We start from the raw sequence: 21,649 nt of genomic DNA on the forward strand, positions 1-21,649 counted from the left end.
AGAGCAGAGGTGGGTGTGGGCTGCCTGCTACAGGCTTGGGCTCCCACCCTGCTGCCTTCCCCTGAGGCCTCCTCCACATCCCAGCAGGTGCAACCCAGCGCTGCAAGGTGGGGCCATGCAGGAAAGCTACTTATCACTGCAAGACCCGTGCTGCCCTGGTGACATGTCCACTGGGTACGTGGCAGCTGCAGGGGTTGTGCCCCTCACTGCAGCCCCACACACAGAGGATGACTTGCCAGGGCAGCATGGAGCTTGCAGCAGCAAGCAGCGGTTGTGCACAGCCCTGCTCTGCCCTGCAGAACTGGGTTGCACCCACTGAGCTGCAGAGGCCCTTGGGGAGGGCAGTAGGGCAGGGGCCCGAGCCCACAGCAGGCAGCTCACCCCCCACCCCGTGCAGAGATCTGTGGGGTACAGGTCCCCTCTGCCCCCCACAGTGCACGCAGAGCCAGGGAGCCAACCCCACTCCCTGACCGAGCCGCTCACAGCCTGTCCCGCCCTGCACTGAGGCCCTGCAGCCACACATTGTGGCCCCAGGGCCCTAGCACTGCCTGACTGGGCAACTGCCCCAGCCCTGCCCAACTTACTCCCTCTCTATGGGGGCCTCAATTTCCACCCCTCCACTTACCTGCAGGAGCTGCTCTCCAAGCTGCCTGGTGGCCACATGCATATACATGCACATGGTGCCCCCCTTGTCTGACCGCCCTCCTCCGGCTTCCTCCAGCCCCTTGCAACTGGAACTCTGCCAGCCAGAGCGCACTTTGCAAAACTGCAAAATCCGCAAGTTTCTCCGGTAAAATAAGAAATCTGTGTTTGCCCCTGGTAAAAGGTAAAAACCATGATTTTCTCTGTTTTCCCATGGGAAACAGAAAACCTGGATCCCGGGCTATCAGCTAGCAGAGTAAAGAAATTAAAACAAACATTTTAAATAAGTGTCTCACCTCTGCTTAGGATCTTTCTTTAGCAAACCTGACAGAAGAGATTTTGCTTCAGGTGACAAAGTGCGTGGAAATCTAATCTCCTCCATAAGGATGAGTTCAAAGAGCTTCTCATGGTCCTGATTGTAGAAAGGCAGGCGGCCACACATCATTTCATACATTACGACTCCTAAGCCCCACCAGTCCACTGCACGACCATAATCATTATCTTCCAGCACCTGCAGGAAAAAATGTATGGAACAGGTTTAACACATGGTTGTACACTGGGAACACACAGAAAAGTCACGCAACAGGACCTGTGCTTTATATTCATGTTTCCGTATTTCCCAACTGTGTCCACAGGCATGGCATACCTTCTGGAGATCCCTTTGCAAACAACTGACACCAATGCTCACCAATGATTTATCAACAGGGAACGCTCTAGGCAAGGAAGACTGGAAAAAAAAAAAAAGCTAGAGAGCAAACACGCTGTGGCACTCTCCCCCTCCCGTCCCCCTGCACATTACTTCCATGATAAGCATAACCTTCTCAAGCCTAGAGGCTGAGAACCCAAGTCTGTTCTCACATTACAAAGCCAGCTGTTAAATCCTAACTTATTCATTAGAAACCGTTCCAAATGGGATCCCATTTTAAAAACAAGATGCCATTTGGGGAGAGAAGCAGCTGATTATTAACCTGTCGCTTCAAAGCTACAATCATATTTGTTCTGTCTCCATGTCGACTTGTACATTTTCTTTAAGCTTTCTCATACAAAAAAAAAGAAGTTAGGTCGCAGTGCAAGAAAGACCGTCTGTGCATCGTAAAAGAATTACCCAGCTGAATTTAACTTTAAGGGCCAGAGTTTTCAAACAGCTCAGCTTTGAACATTCTGCTGCAAATCTGGCTTTTATTCTGATATCTTCAAGGAGAGCTGAACTTCTGAAAATCTACTCTCCAGATTTTCAGATGCTCTGCACTCGTAGACAGCCTGAAATCTTTTTGATGTGCAGCTTTTTCTTACTGAACACAAAGATGTCAAGGAAAGAAACAACAACTGCCTTTTTAATCATCAGGGGAAAAAAACCTTCTATTGCAAATGTCTTTTCCTTAATTCTATCCACAGGTTTTACTTCTATATTCTGGACATGGCATCTTTACTCTTCCAAAAAGTCTGCATTTAAACCACCTAATAGTAGCAAGAAATGAAACTGCTGAAGTTTGTTCTTTATTGTCATACAGTGTTCATGGCTGCCCACTTTACAAAGCTACACTTTGGAATCATTTATATGCAAAAATAGGAGACTTCAGTGGGATTTGGGACCAAAGAACCAGCTGAAGTCAGCAGAGGTTTTGCCACAGGTCTTTAATAAGGCAGGACCTGGCCCTTTCTAAGTTTATTCATAGAATCTGCTATAATTCATTCAAAGAGATTCTTTTTAACTTTGTTCCCTTTCTCTTTGGCACAAATTGTTTAGGGCTCTGCCTTAAAAATCATCTGAACCAGGAAAAAGGCCTGCTGTAAAAATCCAAAGGCTGTCAGGTATTAGATTACCCCACACAGGTCTATTTACAGCCTCTCTTGCCGTATGATTCACACCAAACGACAGCTGGTTCTACAGCTGCCCCATATATGTATAAGACCAACACAGCTGCTTGTCTGCCAGGATTCCAGGAGCCAGCCTCATCCTTTATGAGGAATCATGGGCTCTAACTTCGTCCTAGATATTGTGTGACAATGCACTTAGCCATACTTCTGAGTCACACCCTTTCAATAAGGGCTTCCTGTTCACACTAACCCACTTGGGTTACTGAAAATAAATTAGACACACTGCCTTCGCATTTTGAAACTGATGTAAGAGATACGATAGAATGGATTAAAACCAAAAAGAAACGAAAAAGCCAAGCCTATGACAGGTTGCTTGTATATGATACAAGTGCTAGCAAAAAAACCAAAAAAAAAAAAATCACATTTTCTAATACACAAAATAAACTTCAAGTGATAAATCTGGCCACGTCAACTTGTTAAAAGATTATACTTATTCATATTCAGATTATTTACTAGAATTTTGCATCTTTTACCTTCACTGTATCAGTAACACAAGCAGCAAAAAGGAAAAATGCTTCTCCCAAACATTAAATTCATGTATATACAGAACAGGACAATGGTGTTACTGTAATGTGAAGTATGTTTGCAGCCGGGAAGGGGAAAACTAGATAAGCAGCAGGAAAAGGCATTACATACCCATGATTTATTGCAAAATGCCTGATAACTGGGAAGCAGCAAGGTAACAAGGTGATTTAACTTAAATTACATGGATGGTCAATTCATAACAAACAGCTGTGAGATGGAATTTATAAGAGAAGGCGCAACAGCTGTAAACACCACAGCCGTCCATATATCTGACACATCAAAGCCGACGTGGTTCAGTCACTACCATCCATGCACGAGATTCCAATATGAACCTAAAAACAACGATGCAGCAACTGTACAAACATGCTTCTATGTTGGATTCAAATTACAGATAGAGATGACAAGAAACACCCCTACTTTCAAGGATGCATGACCTTAAAACATACAATACTTGCTTATACACAATTCCCAGATTTTTCACATGCTGTCAACCAGATGACACAAGCCTTCCGGATTTAAACACTCCGACTCACAGTACAGATCTACAAGTAAGGGAGTTACAGGGATTTGCCCTTCTGGATTGCGACTGAGCCAGTTCATTATAAATACTGAGAGGAAAGTACTAGTGATTAGGTGACCAAAACAGCTAAGTAACTCCCCTGTGTGGGTTTCCCCTCAGACAGTCTGTGGTGAGGGGAAAAAAAAAAAAAAAAAAAAATTCTGGTATTTTTTTACAACATGCCACAAAATCCTCAATGAGAGGCTGCAGCTTAACAGTGCTTTTTAAAAAAGATCCTGCCAACCAGAAGTCATATTTGTGAACAACTTCTCCTTGCTGTGTTATTAATCCCTTTTCCCATCACCAGTTCTCAAATGGTGGTCCACAGACTACAGCCTGGATTCACTAAGGAGCTTCTGGTGACTCCTTCGGAGCGGGGCAAGCAGGATCTGGCTGGCTCCAGCCTACTTTGACAGGTGCCTGGGTTCTTCATAGGAACAGGCAGGCTTATCCTTTATAAGGAAAAACAGGAAAACAGCTGGAAAAAGGAGCATACAGCAGCAGCCCCCACTGTCACTGCCTAGAAGGAAGAGAAGCAGGCAGGAGCAATCAGCAAGGACAAGAGCCGTCAGTGGACCAAAAGAGAACACACTCCCCTAGCATTATTTTTTCATAAAAGAAAGTACTCTAAGTTGTGCCTTATTTTACTACCACAAAAAGCCTTCACTGTGCATTTCACTCACCCAGGACAAAGGTAAAACAGTTTCACAGGCTGAGGCCTTCCTGCATGAAAACAATGCTCAAGAATGGTGTTAATTTAAAGAACAGAGTTTGTTATAACAACCAAAATAAAGATACCTCTGGGGCAAGATATTCTGGAGTGCCGCAGAAAGTTTTCATTGTTGCTCCATCCTTTATACCTTCTTTACAGAGACCGAAGTCTGTTATTTTTATGTGTCCATCCTTATCCAACATGAGATTCTCCAGCTGAGATGAAAGCCCAGATAAAAAAGGCTGATTAGATAGACAGCACAAGCCTTTAGAGCAGGCTTGTCAAATACCTGGATACCTGTAAATTACTCCTTTCATTCTTGTTCATAGTGGGATTAGAAATGTGCTGGCTGTCCTAGCGTGCGCGCGCACACACACACACGCGCACACACACACTACAAATATACGTTTCCTCAGGGAAATGTTAGGAAAAACATTACATGATGCTTGGGCAGCTGACAGCTATACATTGAGCACATAAAGGGTCTTACTAGACTTAAACTTCTTAAAGTTTATCATCAACAAAAGCACAGATATATTTAAAAAACTGAAACCACTTCGCCTCTCTCTTACTCCAAGCATCCTCAGAGTTTGGTATGGATGGAAACCTGCAATACGGATAAAAATAATAAATCCATTTAAAACTAAGGGATCGATTTATCTTTGGGCCCCAAACATAGTGAATAAGCTGTATATTGACTTAAAATTTGGCATTTATCCAGAACTGAGTCAATGCCTATGCTGCTTGTTTCACCCACATCTCAGTTTTCTGTAGATTCAGGGTAGTGATGGCAGAGCAGGGGTTTTTCAGCAATGCCTAGGGGATTTGGGAGCCTAAAATCCCAGCCACACTCGTTAAATTCATTTTGCAGCAGTCTTAAATGATTCAGCACTTTTCATCTAGATCAGAGGTTCTCAGACTTCGTTATAGTGAGCCGCAGCGAGCTATGAAAAAAATGACTGTACCTCCCCTTGCCTCTCTTTTGGGGGAGTGAGGGTGGTTGCCATCTTGGAACTGGAAAAAAAACCAAATCGTACACTAAAAATCAAATATCTATTATAATATTTTTAATTAAAAATATATTTTGTCCTGATTTACATTTGTTTGTGTAGTATATATAGAGGTGATTGCATAATAGCTCAAAATAAAGTCTTACTCTTGTATGTTGTGTGTGAGGGGTGTGTGGGGGAGTGTGTGAGGTATGGGGGGCAATGTGTGTGTCAGTGGGTGTGGTGTTTATGGAGTGTGTGCGTGGGAGATGTGCAAACCGTGCACACATGGGTATGGGGGTGTGTGCATGTGCCCCACCCCCCTGCCATGGAGCACAGCTCTTGCTGCAGCAGCAGCAGCAGGGGGTGGGCCCTTGGGCTGCACATGGCCCCCCCCCCACAACAGTATGCAGATTCGGCTAGTTCCAGGAGCTGCACGTGGTGGCAGGGAATGGGGTAGGCCGGCCCAGTTCCATTACACGGTGCTCCCAGCAGCTTGTGTAGCTTTCAGACTCGCACGCTGCTGGGGAGGAACCCCACGCGATAGAGACAACAGCCTGGCCCCACTCCCTGCCACCACATGCAGGACCCCACCAGGAAGCAAGGAGCAGGGCCAAGGCAGCTTGGCTCCATCGCACGGGGCTCCCTGCCACTTCCAGCAGAGTCCCGGAAGCTGCATATGGTGGTAGAGAACGGAGAACCCCGCTCGCTCCATCGTGTGGGACTTCCCCTGGCAGCGCACAAGTCCTGAGAGCTGCACGTGAGCTGCAGGGAGCCCCGTGTGATGGAACTGGGCTGATCTGACCTCTGCACTCCTGCCACCCCACTGCACACCTGCCAGCCTCGGTCCTGTGCTCCCGCCCAGCTACAGCTTCCCCCTGCCCACCCCAACTTCCCTACTTGCTGCCTGGAGGACTGCAGCAGTGATAAGAGAAGGAGCTGCTGGAGGCTGGGGAAGTTGAGCAGTTTTCCAGCCCTGCCTGGAAGTGGAAAAGCTTGAGAGAGTCCAGAGAAGAGCTATCTGTATGATCAGAGACTTGCAAGGCAAGCCATACAAGGAAAGACTGAGGCCTCTTCAGCCTAAAAAGAGAAGGCTGAGAGGAGACTAGGTAGCAGCTTACTGCAGTATCAGGGGAATACAGTAAGGACTCGGTGAGCAACTGTTTACCACAGTACCCTTGGGGAAAACTAGGAGTAACAGCCACAAACTCCTGGAAGATTGTTTCAGGCTTAACACTAGGAAAAACTTCACAGACAGGGTGTCCAGTCAGGGTGTCCAGAGTGTGGAATAAGCTCCCTCCAGAGATGGTGCAATCGCCTACCCTGGAAATCTTCAAGAGAAGACTGGATGGTCACCGCACCGGGGTCATCTGACCCCAGTTGTTTTTCCTGGCTAGTGCAGGGGGGCTGGACCCAATGATTTTGCGAGGTCCCTTCCAGCCCCTTATAATCTATGAATCCATGAAGTCATGTGTGCTGGCCAGGGCTGGGGCCCTTCTGTGCATGAGGGTGGGAGCGCAGCCTGCTGCCTTGGCAGGAGTGAGTGGGGTTTGGTGGGCACCCACCCGCAGGCCAGATGAAATTGCCTGGTGGGCTGGATTCGGCCCACAGGCTGTATTTTTGCCCGCCCCAGTGTGATGTGGCACAGTTGCTATGCAACATTAGTATACTAAACACAAGCTTTTTGCATTATTTTATTTTTAGTTATTTTAAAATATAATATATCTAAAATATATAACTTTTTTTAAACTCATCCAACCTCTTCTCAAAAAGACTCACAGCTTGCACCTCCCTTGACATGAGGTCACACCTTCCTAGGGAGCCCCACCTCATAGTTTGAGAACCACTGATCTAGATTAACAGCTCTGACACTTTTTTTTTAACCAACATACTAGCATGAACCCTCAATATTTCTTACAGACCTACCAGGTACCTTAGCATCAAACTTCTCATTGGAAGGGAAGCTCTAGCCATAGTTTGCAAGACCAGCAGTTGTCTGGGGAATCAGTAATTCAGATGGCTCCTAAAATGACCGGTGGACTGAATATCTAGTAGTATCACTTCCCCCACCACTGAAATGCATGCACTTCTGGGGAAGAAAAGCAGAAGAGCTTTTTTTCTCCACCAGGAAGGGTAAGTTAGATCCCCCCTCCCCTCAGTAGTAAGCAAGTGAGCAATTATTCAATGTAAATACGAGAGAAACAGGATGGTAGGAGAGCAGAATGTACCCAAGGATCACATTTGTACACTAACAGAGAGAATGTGGCCAAGATGTTCAGCTGATCCTTCACTACTTAGGAGAACTGCCAGTCCCTCTCTCCTAATGAGAGTGGTCAATTTTTAGTTTTACTGCCACTCAAATACACATCTACAACAGCAAAGCACTTTTTTGTGTTCCACTAGGGCACTGGTAGCAAAGGCACCAATATCCTACCTATAATAGGTAGATTATGCAAGTCTTGGGTGAAATCTTATAAATTCGGCATATCAAAATTATAACTGCAACAATTCTCTTACATTAAATTCCAGTGGACAGGTTTATTGCAGGGATGTCAAACTGACCCCAATCTGGATCCAGACCATAAAGCTCCATGTGGGCCAGTGGCTAGGAGCAGCTGATAACCATGGCAAGGACTATGGGCCATGTAGCTGCAGGCCAAGCAGCCTCTCTCAAGTGGTGAGCAAGCAGCAGCAGGGCAAACTGGGGGCCAAGCAACAGTGGGGCAAACAGGCTATGTGGATATACCCTCACTCATGTCCTGCCATCAATGGTCATGTCCAAGGGGCCACGGATTCTGTGACAAGCCCTGTGCTCTTCTAGATCCACTCCCAAACTCCCTGGCCCATCAGTAGATGTACATTTAACACATCTGGTTTACCAAGTTTAAGTGCTATTTTGTAAATTCCCAAAAGTAAATAATAGCCCATACCGATTTTCACTGGCCTATGAAATTAGAAGGCTTCTATGTACCTTCAGATCTCTGTAAACCACGTTCTTCTCTGAATGCAGGTAATCCAGTGCTGACACAATCTCAGCTCCATAAAACCGAGCCCGGTCTTCAGAGAAAACGCGTTCTCTTGACAGATGGAAAAACAACTACAACAACAATCATCTGTTACATTTAGAATGCACGTGTTTCTGAACGATGTACACTCCTTTATAGAACATGCTGCTTGGAAGCAGATATTAACCAAGAGAGAAACCTCTCCCCACCCACCCACACACACCTGTGCTCCAAAAGGTTCTAAGTTGTACCCTAAATTAAATGATTAAACATTAATTTAATCTCCTGCATACATACATCTGCTCTATTTGATAACTTCATTATGCACCACACATTTAGACATATAAACCAATAGAAAAATCTCTCATTTAAAACTACAGCTACATTTTATACCAGACCTGAATGCACTGTTTTAGAAACGCAGGTAAGGTTCTTTGGGTAGCTGTTATATCTTTTTAGACCAACTAAATAGTTGGAAAAATGTTATTCGCAAGCTTTTGGACACAAACACCCTTACTTGGTCTAATAAGAGATGTGACATCTATCCCAAAAACCTTGCCTGCCTAAGTCCTTACACCAATTCAGCTACAACCAACAGCCCTGTTTTAGAAAAATTACTTTTTCCTCAACTGGAAAGTTTCCTCATCTGAACCAGTCCTTGTTCTAAAAGCTCTCGTTTTTGTGTACAGGTCTCTCTTCAAAGCACTGTTTTTACATTCTAACATTAAACAAATCCCTAAAGCTTCAACATTGTAGAGCAACCACAAAGGAATGTCAAGATGTAGTGAAGTCAGATGTCAACCTAAAGATATTACTGGAATCTGTATTACTGAGGAAAAGCCTCTGACAACCCTTACTCATAGGCCTAAGTCCTGTGAGCACTGCCATTTAACAGGGACTATTAAAGAGAGTTAACATTTGCAGTAAACTCCAAGATTTGCAGGCATGGTCTCTCAGCAAGGGCCACAAAACCAGCTATAAATGTAGATTACAGGAAAATCCAAAAATAACTGAAGGTGGTTCAAATTTTCCTTACCTCTCCTCCATTAGCATACTCCATAACAAAACACAAGCGATCATGCGTCTGGAAGGAATACTTTAAAGCCTGAAACACATTTAAATTAAAACTTAGAGCTGCCGCATCAAGAAAAGTACATTTATAAAAAAGTACATTCCATGAAGTTTTAAGACTAGCTGGAGAGGAAACACCACCTATTGTATTATATCAACACGGCAGTATCTTCAGTTTTTCGGTAGCACTTCTCAAACAGGGCTGCAAGAAGCAATTTTTGTTTTTTATTAAAATAATGAATTGGGTCCCATAACATTTTATAACAACTGTCTAAAAAGGTTATAATGCTAAAGGACAAAGCTATCATCTATCAATATTAACTGGAAATCAGCTGATAGCATGAACATTTCCCCAACACGAGGCTCACAGGCTCTTACAATTTCAACTCCCAGATAAGATACAATCCCACCAAAAGTGGACACAAGCCTTACTGTACTTGCAGCAAAGCCTGGTGTGAAACACATACACTTATGCACGCTGCTCTGTCCCTTCTGCTCTCTTTGCTGCTGCCACTCCATGACGACAGCTAACTAGAGGATTGAGCAATTCTGTCAATATCAATTTGCCATCAATTCACAAAAAACGGAACAGGCAGGGGAGAGCCGCAGAATGTCACAAAGTGTCTTTGTACAGTTGCATCATGTGTATTCCCACATCATGAGTGCCAACAGCTTGTTTGCCACATCCTTCATTTGTTTTTATAGGTCATGACCCAGCCTGACAGTTGGGTTTTCAAGACAGCCCTTACTTGAGATGTTTTGCTTTATGCCAGCATGAAAAAGGGGGATGTAGAGCACAATGTCATCATAGCCTACATTACAAGGAGCACTTCTGAATCAGCAATATTTTTTCAGAGAGGACAATCACAGTATTCTGCAATAAAAGTCAACAGGCGCACGAATGACTGTACTTAGGGACTGTACTGGTTTTAGAGACTAAAAGGGTATCTCTCTAAAGGGATCTTTGTTTTTTCATTAAGTACCAAGCACTCACCGGCTAAATATCGGGACCCTCAACAGCATCTCAATTACTGAACTACTCAGCATTACTAGTCACTGTTGAAAACTAAGGCTCATAAGATTTGTTTTATTACTACAAAAAGGAGGAAAATCATGGCTCTCACAATGCCAAAACGGCTTTACCAACATACTGAAAAAGGAGGAATACTTACTGTTAAGAATGGGTGCCTAGAGTTTTGTAAAACACGGTTTTCTGTCAGCGTGTGTGCTACTTCATCCTGCAATGCCACAAAGCAGAAAGCCATCAGTGCAATTCATCTGAGACAAGCCCAGTCAAAAGTAACAAGGAAATAAATGGCATGCTACCCAGGGTAAAGCATGTCTTAATGCAACTCCAGAAGCCAGAGTTACATGAGGGATGAACTGAGCCCAGGATGTTCCAGTGTGCTCACCTTTGCTACAATTACTTCCTTCTTCAGAATTTTCATAGCATAATACCGTCCAGTTGCTTTTTCTTTAACTAGAATAACCTTCCCGAAAGTGCCTTTTCCCAGTAGCTTAAGGTATTCAAACTCATTCATGGTCTGTTAATGACAGTAAGGTAAATGCATATCATAACCAGTTTTGAAATGCCTATGAATGACGACTCAAGAAGATGAAACAGCAGCTGAGTTATTACTGAGAGTTATGAATTTCTTTTAAAATGGTATACAAGACTTCTAGTCACTTGAGCAAAAACTCAAGTGGTTTTTCCATAATAGGACATCTGTATTACACCATCCAATAATAAGAATCAAACCCACTAAGTTGCCTGAAAGTTCCTTCATTTGAATCAGGCAAAACTGACTGAAAGTCCATAAGGCCATGCGGCCTTTATCACGTGGGCCCCTAGGGATAAAATAATGGCATGACTGTGTGGTCAAAGAATTTTATGCCCCTCCCTAAACAATGTGTGTTCTGTCACGGCAGACATGCATGGAACAACGTATGAAGTTTGTGATGGAGCATAAAACTCCTTAGTTTCCAAATCCCACCACTGTGGGGCTGCCTCCAGGCAGGACGCAATTCAGCTCTAGATCTGCTTCCAGCCCAATACTTGAGGATTGGTCTGGAGGCAGTCTCAGGACCCAGGGCTGTTCAGGGTTGGTGACAAAAATCACCTGATTGTCAACACTGGTGGGACAGCTCTGCTCTGGAAAACAACACATACCACACATTCAATTCAAGCCATGATACAAACCAGCCACAAAGATTTTCTACATTAGATGTAGAACATCTCTGAGGCTAGTTTGCCAACTTACAGCTTTATAAATTGGCTGAATATGTGGCATGTTTTAATTTATGGCGTGACTAACACCTTGGACACTTGGGAAAAAAGCTACCTTGTTTCTCATTCTACAGATCCATGTCCCGTTTTGAGGCTTTGACCTTTTCTATGGGAGATCAACCTTCCAAAGCATGGTGTCAGACAGCATGCAGAGGCCATGCTGCCATCTGAACTGTCCTCTTGCCTTGTCTCTTGCTTTTTCTCTCTTTATTAAAACAGCTGGTGTAGGAATGAGAACAGTTTGGTCTCAGATACTTTTTGTGGTATTTCTAAGGGGATAGCTGTAGGCCTATGTAGCTCTGAATTAATATGGGCTTGCCAGGCAGGACTGAAAATACTCCCAATACCAGCCTTCTCTCTCCCTGGCTGAAAGCATTAATAAACGGACTGAGTGAGAGGTGACGTCTGATTGTGTTAATAAAACCAGGAGTGAATTTTTAATGGTTTCAGGACCCAAGTGGTCATTCAGCTGGATCCTGGCTCTCAGGCTCAGAGGAACTTGAATCGCCATACCTGAGGAATTTACCCCGCTTGCTAGCCAAACCATGATGTTCTTTCATATGTTCCTGGTGCATCCTGCTGGAATGCTCCAGCAAAATCTTGCTGACACACTAAGCAGAGGACAGTCAGAATCAATGGGAGCTGTATCTCAGAGTGACAAGCGAATAGTTGCACACATTGGCATAAATTCATTTTCTGAATGAACACCTAGAGTACAAGCTTGAGGGTGAACACAGTTTCTCAGTAAAAGTTTATTGGCTCAGCTCATGTCCCCAGAACACAAGCACTGTTTTGGAAGCAAATAGGGATTACAATGCTGAGGGCAAGACACGGGGCAAGAAAGAAAGCAGTACTCTAATTCACAGGTACAGGATCTCCTCATCAGCAAACATCATTAGGGAGGGGAAGGGGGAAAGAAGGAAGTTGTATATTGATGGCTACTGCTCATTTGCATTCAAGGCATACCTACTAGTACCCTTGCCCCTATTCAGAATCAAAAGGATTACTGGCAGACAGCTGACACTGGATTCAATAAAGCCTGGGGCTGTCAGCAGCAAGGTGTGTTCTCATAACAAGGCCCCTATTCAAATATTATTCCTGCTACGCTCACTTACCACTTTATGTTTTGGTTTTGTCATAGAAACTTCCATTTCTTCAGCACCTGAATTATCACTGGGAGAACCAGATCTAAAATCCATCATTTCTTCCTCCTGCTTCTTAAGGCTATCTGCTACTGTTTGGATGGCTTTTGTCCATTCTTCCCTGAGAAAATGTAAGCAATGACATTTGTTACTCACAACTTCAGACTACCATCTGCCATGGCAAGGGTCACAAAAGAATAAAGAGCGACTGACATTATCAGATGAACCAATCTGCTGAATGCAAAAAAAACCCACGTGCTTTTAGACATAGTAAGAGCTCATGCTCAAAACCACTTTTACTGGATATGTTGATCAAACATATTAGAAACAAAAGACAAATCCCAGTAGTACAATAGCAATAACTAGGTCCTTCAAGAAAGAACATTTTTAAAATTCATATTCAGGCTTTAGGACAACATGTTACCCATGCTATAAAGGACTGTCCCTCTCAACAAACAGGCCAGCCAAAACCAAAAACCTACACAGCAAATGCACAGCACAGAGTAATCTAAACACTTTGGCCTGTTCCCCACAAGACACTGCAATATAAATATGCAAGTGATAGGCATACAGTGACAAATCCTCATATATTCATCCCATTCTCTAATCAATGCAGATGTTCCAGGACTATAAAACTCTGCCCATGTTTTCTGAACTGTCAGCGGGCAGTAAATTTGCTGCTATGCTACGGTAAAACGCAGTCAGAGCATGTTCAACAAAAGAGAATGCTCCTTCACTATTTTTTCTAACTAGCATTTTTATCTTAGATGCAGGGATTGGGTTACATGAAAGCTCCACAGCTGCATCAGCAATGGCTGCTATGACCCCTCCTATTCCTACAGAGACAGCTCCAGTGAAAGTATCCTTTGGGGAATTTTACATTGTAAGAAGCTACTGAAGTGAATGTTCTTGCCATTCAGTTCATTTCACTGCAAGTCTACCAAAAATACAACTCGCCTATCACACAATAGCTTATTTTACATTTGTATTTATAAACATTTCAGGCCTTTTGTCCCAGTTTGCTGGGAAAGGCTGGAACAAAAAAAAGAGAGAGAGAGAAGACACAAAACTGATTAACTTCATCAATTAGAAAAATGAGAAAAGTACATACACAGCTAAAGTTTGTACCCGAAAGCTTGCAAAGAAGAATTTTTCCAACTATCTGAGTTGCTCTAACAAAAGATATCAGATTTATACCCAAAGAACCTTGTATATACACAAATAAAAGCATTTTCCCTGCCATCTTTTTAAAATCTTAGTAAGATTCTGATTAACTGCTTCCCTATTTTGGTAAAAAAGGGTCATGTAGGACACTAGTAACCAACCTCTACTGAACCACAACCTTGTTCCTATTGTGAATGCATGTTAACACCTTTTGGTGTTAAATATGCAAGTGAAATAAAGGGAGGTAAAAATGTCTTTTATGCCCTCTATCTACCTGGTCAACTTAATAGGTGCTGCAACAGAGCCACTCTATAAAAATGGCCACGACTGGGTGGAGGTTACCAAGAAACTGTAAATAAGTCCAAAGGGAGCACAGTAGGGTGGCCATTCGTCCCATTTTATAGAGGACAGTCCGATTTTCTAGTTCTCTGTCCTCTAATGATATGAAACTGGATGCCTTTATGTCCTCTATTTTTCACCGCTCGGCACCCCCCTACCTCCGCTGCCAACAGTACTGTGGCCGCCTGCAGGAACTCCCTGCTCAGCCTGCCCCCGCTGCCGCCACCACCGTGGCTGCCTGCGGGAGCTCCCTGCTCACCACCACCATGCTCCTGCGACTGATACCACCACCACTGCCTGAGGCTGCTCGCCATGCCCCCCCTCCAACCTTGGGAGGCATTCATGGTGGTGGGGACAGTTGCACTAAATGCACCTGTCCTCTATTCTTGAGGTACCCCAATGGCCACCCTAGTGTACAGTGTACTTAGCACCCCTAAATTCCCAGCACTAACAGGTGAAACCCACAAATGGTAGCCAAATATTGTGTATGGCCGCAAAAAGCACTGAAAACTAATATGTAGGGCGATTTATTTCTTTTTTATTAAAGTAAAATTTGCACTTGGTTAGTAATCATCACATGAAGCTAGGACAGAACGGAAAGCAGGAATGTCCTTATTTTCTTAAACTGCTCTCATATTTCCCTCATCTTCTCTCCTTATGAGCCAAACATTCCCGATTAAAAAAAAAATTAATCCGAAGGGGGGAAAAACCCCCCTAAAATTGGTGATTTTTAAAAATCCTCACAGAATGATTGTGTTCTACCATTGTCGTACTCCACAGTCCCTCGATTCAAGGATGCTCTCTACTGTGGCTCACTGATGGGTCTTTAAGTGACTTAAGACTACAGTGCTTTAGTCACCGACCTGTCTACACAAGATGGTCTTTCTGTAGCAAAGGACAGACCGTATGCCAGGATCTGTCTCCATTTCCTTCCACCACTCTATTCTCTGCTTTGAAGGCAGGATGCTTCACCTCAAAACAGGCAGACGCTTGGTTGAGGTTGTGCTGCCAGCGGAGTTGGTCAGGAGCCAGCTCCTCCCAAGTCTTGACGTCAGCATCTGATTTCTTGAGGCATGCCCTCAACGTGTCCTTGTAGCATTTGGCCACTGAGAGATCTTGGGCCATCACTAACCTGGCAGTAGAGCACTTGTTTTGGGAATGAAGAGTCAGACATCTGCACACAATGTCCAGTCCGGTGAAGTTGGTGCTTGAGGATCACTGACTCAATGCTGGTTAACATTAGCTTCAGCAAAGATACTGGCATGTGTGTGGTGATCTTCCATTTGATGTGGAGAATTTTCCAGAGACATTGTGGAGATTTATTATAGGCCACTGAATCTGGAAGGGGTGGATGAGGCACTCTTCAAGCAGGTGACAAATTTATCTAAAACCTATGGGACGGTACTGATAAGAGGCTTTAATTATCTAGACATCTGCTGGAAAAACAATGCAGCCAAACATGACATTTCAAGCTGGATCCTAACTCGTTTGGAAGAAAACTTTCTCTTCCAGAAAGTGGAGGATATAAGTAGGGGATCAGGTATCTTGGATCTTGTCTTGACCAGCAGGGAAGAACTGGTGGAAGATGTGAAGGTGATGGGTAACCTGGGAGGAAGCGATCACGATGCACTAGAATTCTAGATCCTGGGACAGGGAAAACGTGAGGTCAGCAATATCAAGATGCTAGGTTTCAAGAAGGCAGATCTCATTCAACTCAGGGAGCTAATAGGCATGGTGTCATGGGAAGACAGATTGAAGAATAAAGGTGCCCAGGAGAACAGGAATTTTTAAAGGGCACAGTATTGGAAGCCCAACATGAAACTGTCCCAATACAATGGAAGCACAAGAAGAATGACGAGAGAAAAAAGTGGTTGCACAAGTTTCTTCTAAAATACCTCAAATGCAAAAGGAGAGCACACAGGCAATGGAAGAATGGGTAGGCCACCAAGGATGCATAACAGGTCAGGCAGTAGCAAGAACCTGCAGGGACAAAATCAGGAAGGCCTTCCTTTTCCACATCCTTGTGACAAGGTAGTTTGCAGAATTCACAAACTCCTTTGGAATACGACAGGGCCACACTGTAACCTTGCGACCTCTGGGCTGTCAGCCATGCACCTTAGCACCTTTGCCACTCCAGCCTCCAATCAGGAAGGTAAAGATAAAGAATGAGCTGCACCTGGCAAAGGTGGTTAAGGGCAGCAAGAAGAGGTTCTGTAAGTATGCTGGCCAGAAAAGAAGGACCAAGGAAGCTATGGGTCCCTTGTTAACAAGCCTGGGGAACTCCTAACCAAAGGTGCAAAGAAAGTAGAGCTACTCAACAGCTACTTTGCCTCAGTCTTCACAAAAAAAACTAAGCTGCCAGACATCTAATAGGGATTATCTAGATCAGTAGTCTCCAAACTTTTTTTGATCACATACCCCTATCATTAAAAGATTTTTGAGCACGCATCCCCAATATATGTATATTTATATTTGCGCACCCTTATCAGTAAAAAATTTTTGAGCAAGCACTCCCAATATATGTATATTTATATAAATATACACGTAAAAAGAAGTGCTAATATTTTTTCCCACACCCCAATGGATCGTCTTGCGCACCCCACTTTGGAGACCACTGATCTAAATAAGGAAGGGGGCAAGGTGAGGAAGATAACTAAAGAGATGGTCAGAAAGCTTTTGCTGGCTCTGAGTGAATTCAAGTCAGCAGTGCTGGATAAGCTGCATCCCAAGGTCCTAAAGGAACTGGCAGAGATCTCAGAGCCCTTGGCCATGATCTTCATGAAGTTGTGGGAGACAGATCAGGTACCAGAGGACTAGTAAAGGGCCAACATAGTGCCCCTCTTTAAAAAAGGCAAGGATGACTCAGGGAACTACAGACGAGTTAGCCTCACCTCAATACCTGGGAAGCTAGTGGAGCATAGCTTAAAGAAGGCAATTTGCAAGGTGCAGGAAAGGCTGATTGCAAGCAGTCAGCATAGATTTACGAAAAAACAAATCATGTCAAACAAATTGGAGAAATAAGCAAATTGGATAAATATGGGCTAGATAAAACAACAAGGCACACAGATAACTGGCTCAATAGCTGCAAGCAAAGGGTAATTATTAACCGGTCCATGTCAGAATGGCAGGAGGTTTTGCGTGGAGTCCCAGAGGATTCAGTCCGTGGCCTGGTGCAGTTCAGTGTGTTTAATACGGATTTGTATACTGGCAAAGGAAGCTTCCTGAGCAAGTCTGTGGATGACAAAACTGGAAAAGAACTGTGAACATTCTGGAGGATGCGAGTGCAATTCAGAAGGCTCTCAACAGACTGGATAGCTGGGCTAGAGCTAACGGGATGAAGTTAAATACGGACAAAGGCTACAACTCAGGAAAATTAACCAAAAGCACAAAGACAAAACGGGGAACACCTGGCTGGATGAGAAAAGACTGGGGAGTCTTGGTATAGGATGGTTTGGATAGGGATGATCCTGCCTCAAGCAAGGGGCTGGATTAGATGACCTCTGGAGGTCCCTTCCAATGAAGTAAAATTACAACACTCACAGTAATTCTAATGGGAACCCAGTTAGGCCAGAGCTGACCAGTGTTGAAAATCCCACCCTATTGCTAGACAGGGAAAAGCAGCTGAGACTATCTGAAGTTACAGGGAAAAGACCCTTCAGCAGAGGCTCCCACTTTACTGAATGATGGAGGAAGGGGGTGAGGGCCCAAGGCTGCAGAAGCAGCGTGGGGAGAAGACAGGGAGAAGAGAATGGGAACAGAAAGAAGAGAAAGAGAAGGGAGGGGAGACTGGAGACAGGGGCCTTAGGCTCTGGGGTTGCAGGTAGAAGGGGCAGAGGGTGCAGAGGCAGTGGGAGGCAGGCAGTTGCTGTGGCACCGGCCCCAGCCTGGGGTCAGGGCTAAGGGTGGAGCCACAGCAGCTGCCCACCCTCCTGCCACCAACTTCCTTGTACACAATTTGAAGATGAGGGGCTTTTTCTCCCATGTTAAATGGACACACGCCTCATTTTGGAATTAAGTAAATATAGTAGTTACCAGATACACAATTTGGCCATTCATTTTCCAAGGCCCATTTAAAAACTGGATTTAGAAGAACATCTTTCCTACTAGCCAAATATAGTTTGGAAAAGAATGAATAGGAAAAAGAAGATATAGGTGAGACAGTATCTGACATACAATTCCAATTAAAACTACAGCAATTATCACATTTACTTAAATTTAAGATGACCATTAATTTAAGAAGACCCCCCAATAAATAGATTCTATACATGGAAAAATTATGAATTTATAATTTTCCATGTACACAATCTAATTTTTGGAGTGTCTTCTTTAATTCATCCCCCCCCCCCCCAGCCTCACTGCTATGGGGTTAGGCTGGGACTGTGCTCTGTGCCCCAGGCTGCAGCATGGATAGAGCCTGCCAGCATGGAGCAAAAGTAAGAGGAGTGAAAGAGAGGGGCAGGCAGTGGAGCAGAGGCTTTACGGAGGAAAGAGGCTGCAGGGGGAGATGGTGGGATGCAGGGTGAAGGGTAGACAGCAGCTACAACCCCAATCCTAGGTAGGGGCTGGAGCCCAAGCCACAGCAGTCACCTGCCCTTCCCCGCTGCCCTTCCCATATACTATTCCAAGATAAGGGGCTCCCCCTTATCACATGTTAAATGAAGGGGTGCGGGGGGAGCCTAGTAAACATGGTATATAAAATTTACCTTATTGACCACATACACACGTGCCCCCGTGAATAGTCTGATTTTTTCACTCTCTCTGAATAAAACACTGTTACTACCTCACCTTTTCTTAAGGCAAACAAAACCAGATGCCGTATTCTGTATTTGAAGTGCATCATAGGAAGCACACAGATAGGATCCTATCTATCTTCAAGAGGGGATGAAGACAGAAAAGAGGAGTAATTGGCCCCAACTTAGTAAAAATTGTAGTTTTTTTTCACTTCTATGATCAGTACCATCACAGCACATCAGCATAGATGGATCTTCCTATGGGGGAGGTGAAAGCACAGCTCAAGTTTCCATTTGCAATAGTTTCTGAATTGTGCTATCAGTGTATCAGGAATGCCTGCCCCAGTGCCCTACCTCTAAACATCCAAGAGCGCCAATACAAAACACATCCTTGTTCTGTCTGCGTTCACATTTCATCAATTGCCTCTTAAGAAACAACTTCAGGTTTAGCAGCAAAGGACATAAAAGTGGTATCTACTTTTAAGTCTACTTTAAGATACTTTATTGACTTAAGGCAAATTCCTGAACCTACTGAAGTCAGTGCCATTGACTTCAAATAAGGCCAGTATTTCACAGTTCAATTTTATCTCCCCAATGCATGTAGCAGAGGTGACTAACCTACTAAGTCCTGAAGCACTCTTCAGCCTCGTTAATTAGTTAGGAGGGACCAAAATAATACTGAAATGCAATCTCTCTGAAGTGCAAGGCATCAGTTGCTGTCAGGGTCAGTGACTGCAAAGCTACAGATGAAAACAAGCGGCCAATCTTTTTCTTTGCTTCAATTTATTTTCTTCTTCCCCTGACCTCATAACAGAATGCTAAGGTACATCACTTGAAATCACTCCATGAAAGACTTTGTGGGAAATTGGTGAAGAACAGTAGGTAGAAAAATGCTGATATCTATGTGCCTGCATCACACTGTAGGGAGGCCTGAGGTTTTAAAAACACCCTTCCTTCAGTATGGTGATACTGGAATGATATAAATTCAGAGCTTGGAAAGCAATTTAAATAGCATATAGTTGTAGAATATCTGTGCTGGGAATCTCTTTTAGCAGTAGGTAAGAGATCAATTCCCCACTGAGCACAGAGCATAGGATGCATTCCTTTAGCTTTACTTCTTTTAGCTGCTGAAATACAAGTCTACATAAGCAGCAACTGCTTTCTACCCATCACCATTTATCATCTCATTTACATAACCTATTAGCAAGTGGCAACCATACAACAAACTTGTTCCTAAAAGGTGCCCTCTAAAAGAAAGTCAGCAGGCTGAGGCAGCTCACCTGTGCTGAAGCCCATTTTGCTTCTTGCCCACCTTTCCTCAGGGATCTCAAGACCCTTTAAGTTGTACACCGCAAGAGCCTCCAAACCTAGGGTTTGCTCCAGGAGCTTTGACCTAAACTTTCCGAAACTGCTGGTGTTTTCTGAATTCACAGGCTGAGGGATCTTAAAGAGACTCATCTTGCAGAAAGTACTGAACACCGACCCTCTGAAGAGCAGGTTCTCTTTAAGGGGCCTCTGAGGCTGTAGCCTCCAAAAACAGAGGCATGCAAAATCACCTGGCACTTTTTTAGACGCACAATCACCTGACAAATAAGAGCTTCTGCCAGGACTGCACTAATAATGCTGAACGTTTGCATCTGCTTTTACAAGTAGTTTATGTTTTAAATATGAATGAAACATACCGCTCCTCTGGAGTCTCCACATGAAATGTTCTTTCAATTACTGTGGTCCACTGGAGGCATCTAATGATGAATGTGTTTGGTTTAGGTCGTTCTGTCTTCATCAGCTGGCATTCTACCACAATCAAGGAAGAAAGAGTCATGGTATATAAGCAGGTTTAAATAATCATTTGTCTTTATTCTTATCTAGCAAACTGTTGAGATTAATCAGCCATAGAAATCTCTGTAAGTACTTCTTCTGGAGACATGAGACAATTTAGTATGTTGATGAAACTAAAGCACAGCTTAAGTGACTAAGTTCTGTTTAAAAAGCCTTCTGAGGTGGCCAGCCCAGAGGTCTAATAGAAACACACAGTGTGAAAACAGAAAAGATCCATGTTCAAGTCTCACACCCCACAACCACCGGGAGAAGAGCCCACAGTACAGGCAGCTCTGGACAGGGCCAATGACTGCATCCACTGACAGTAATGGCAAAGCTCTCATTGGATTTTAATGATAAAAAGATCAAGCTCTTAACGTTTAAGATGGACAGTAGAGTGCATGTTTGTACTGACCATTCTGCAGAGACCTCTCTGGACACTGAAATATAGACAATCTTCCAAAAAGAAGGTGCTCATTATATGGATCAAACTGTAGTCAGGCACCCCAAAAAAAGACTTTCAATGCTTCATAAACATAGAAGGCAGTTGATGTGCAAACACCCCTATACAACACTCTGATGAAAGCCTGTACCACTGCAGACACTGCAATGCAGGCTAACAAGTCCACGAAGGATGGATTATTTCATCACAGAGTAGCCTCTTTGTCCCATCATTCTCACCTCTTCCCCGCCCTCCCAACCCCCTTCCAACACACCCACTCCAAATTCTCTTGTAGGAATTGATTTTTAAAAAACAGCATGTTGACTATTTATTAAATACTAGCCAA

General features: G+C 43.9%; 1 protein-coding gene across 1 annotated transcript in view; it reads right to left on the minus strand.

Annotated features, from left to right (window-relative positions):
* AKT1 (AKT serine/threonine kinase 1) overlaps positions 1-21,649 on the minus strand; it is a 105,219-nt gene that overhangs the window by 20,208 nt on the left and 63,362 nt on the right. The window contains exons 4-11 of the mRNA XM_019550800.1: positions 20,726-20,837; positions 12,784-12,931; positions 10,794-10,925; positions 10,554-10,619; positions 9,347-9,415; positions 8,277-8,402; positions 4,403-4,531; positions 939-1,153 (exon numbers count right to left, since the gene is read on the minus strand). Of these exons, the coding sequence (XP_019406345.1) occupies positions 939-1,153; positions 4,403-4,531; positions 8,277-8,402; positions 9,347-9,415; positions 10,554-10,619; positions 10,794-10,925; positions 12,784-12,931; positions 20,726-20,837 (997 nt within the window). The remainder of the gene's footprint in view (positions 1-938; positions 1,154-4,402; positions 4,532-8,276; positions 8,403-9,346; positions 9,416-10,553; positions 10,620-10,793; positions 10,926-12,783; positions 12,932-20,725; positions 20,838-21,649) is intronic.

Source organism: Crocodylus porosus, unplaced genomic scaffold (assembly GCF_001723895.1).
Source record: "Crocodylus porosus isolate Cpor-Errol unplaced genomic scaffold, CroPor_comp1, whole genome shotgun sequence".
Taxonomy (NCBI): domain Eukaryota; kingdom Metazoa; phylum Chordata; order Crocodylia; family Crocodylidae; genus Crocodylus; species Crocodylus porosus.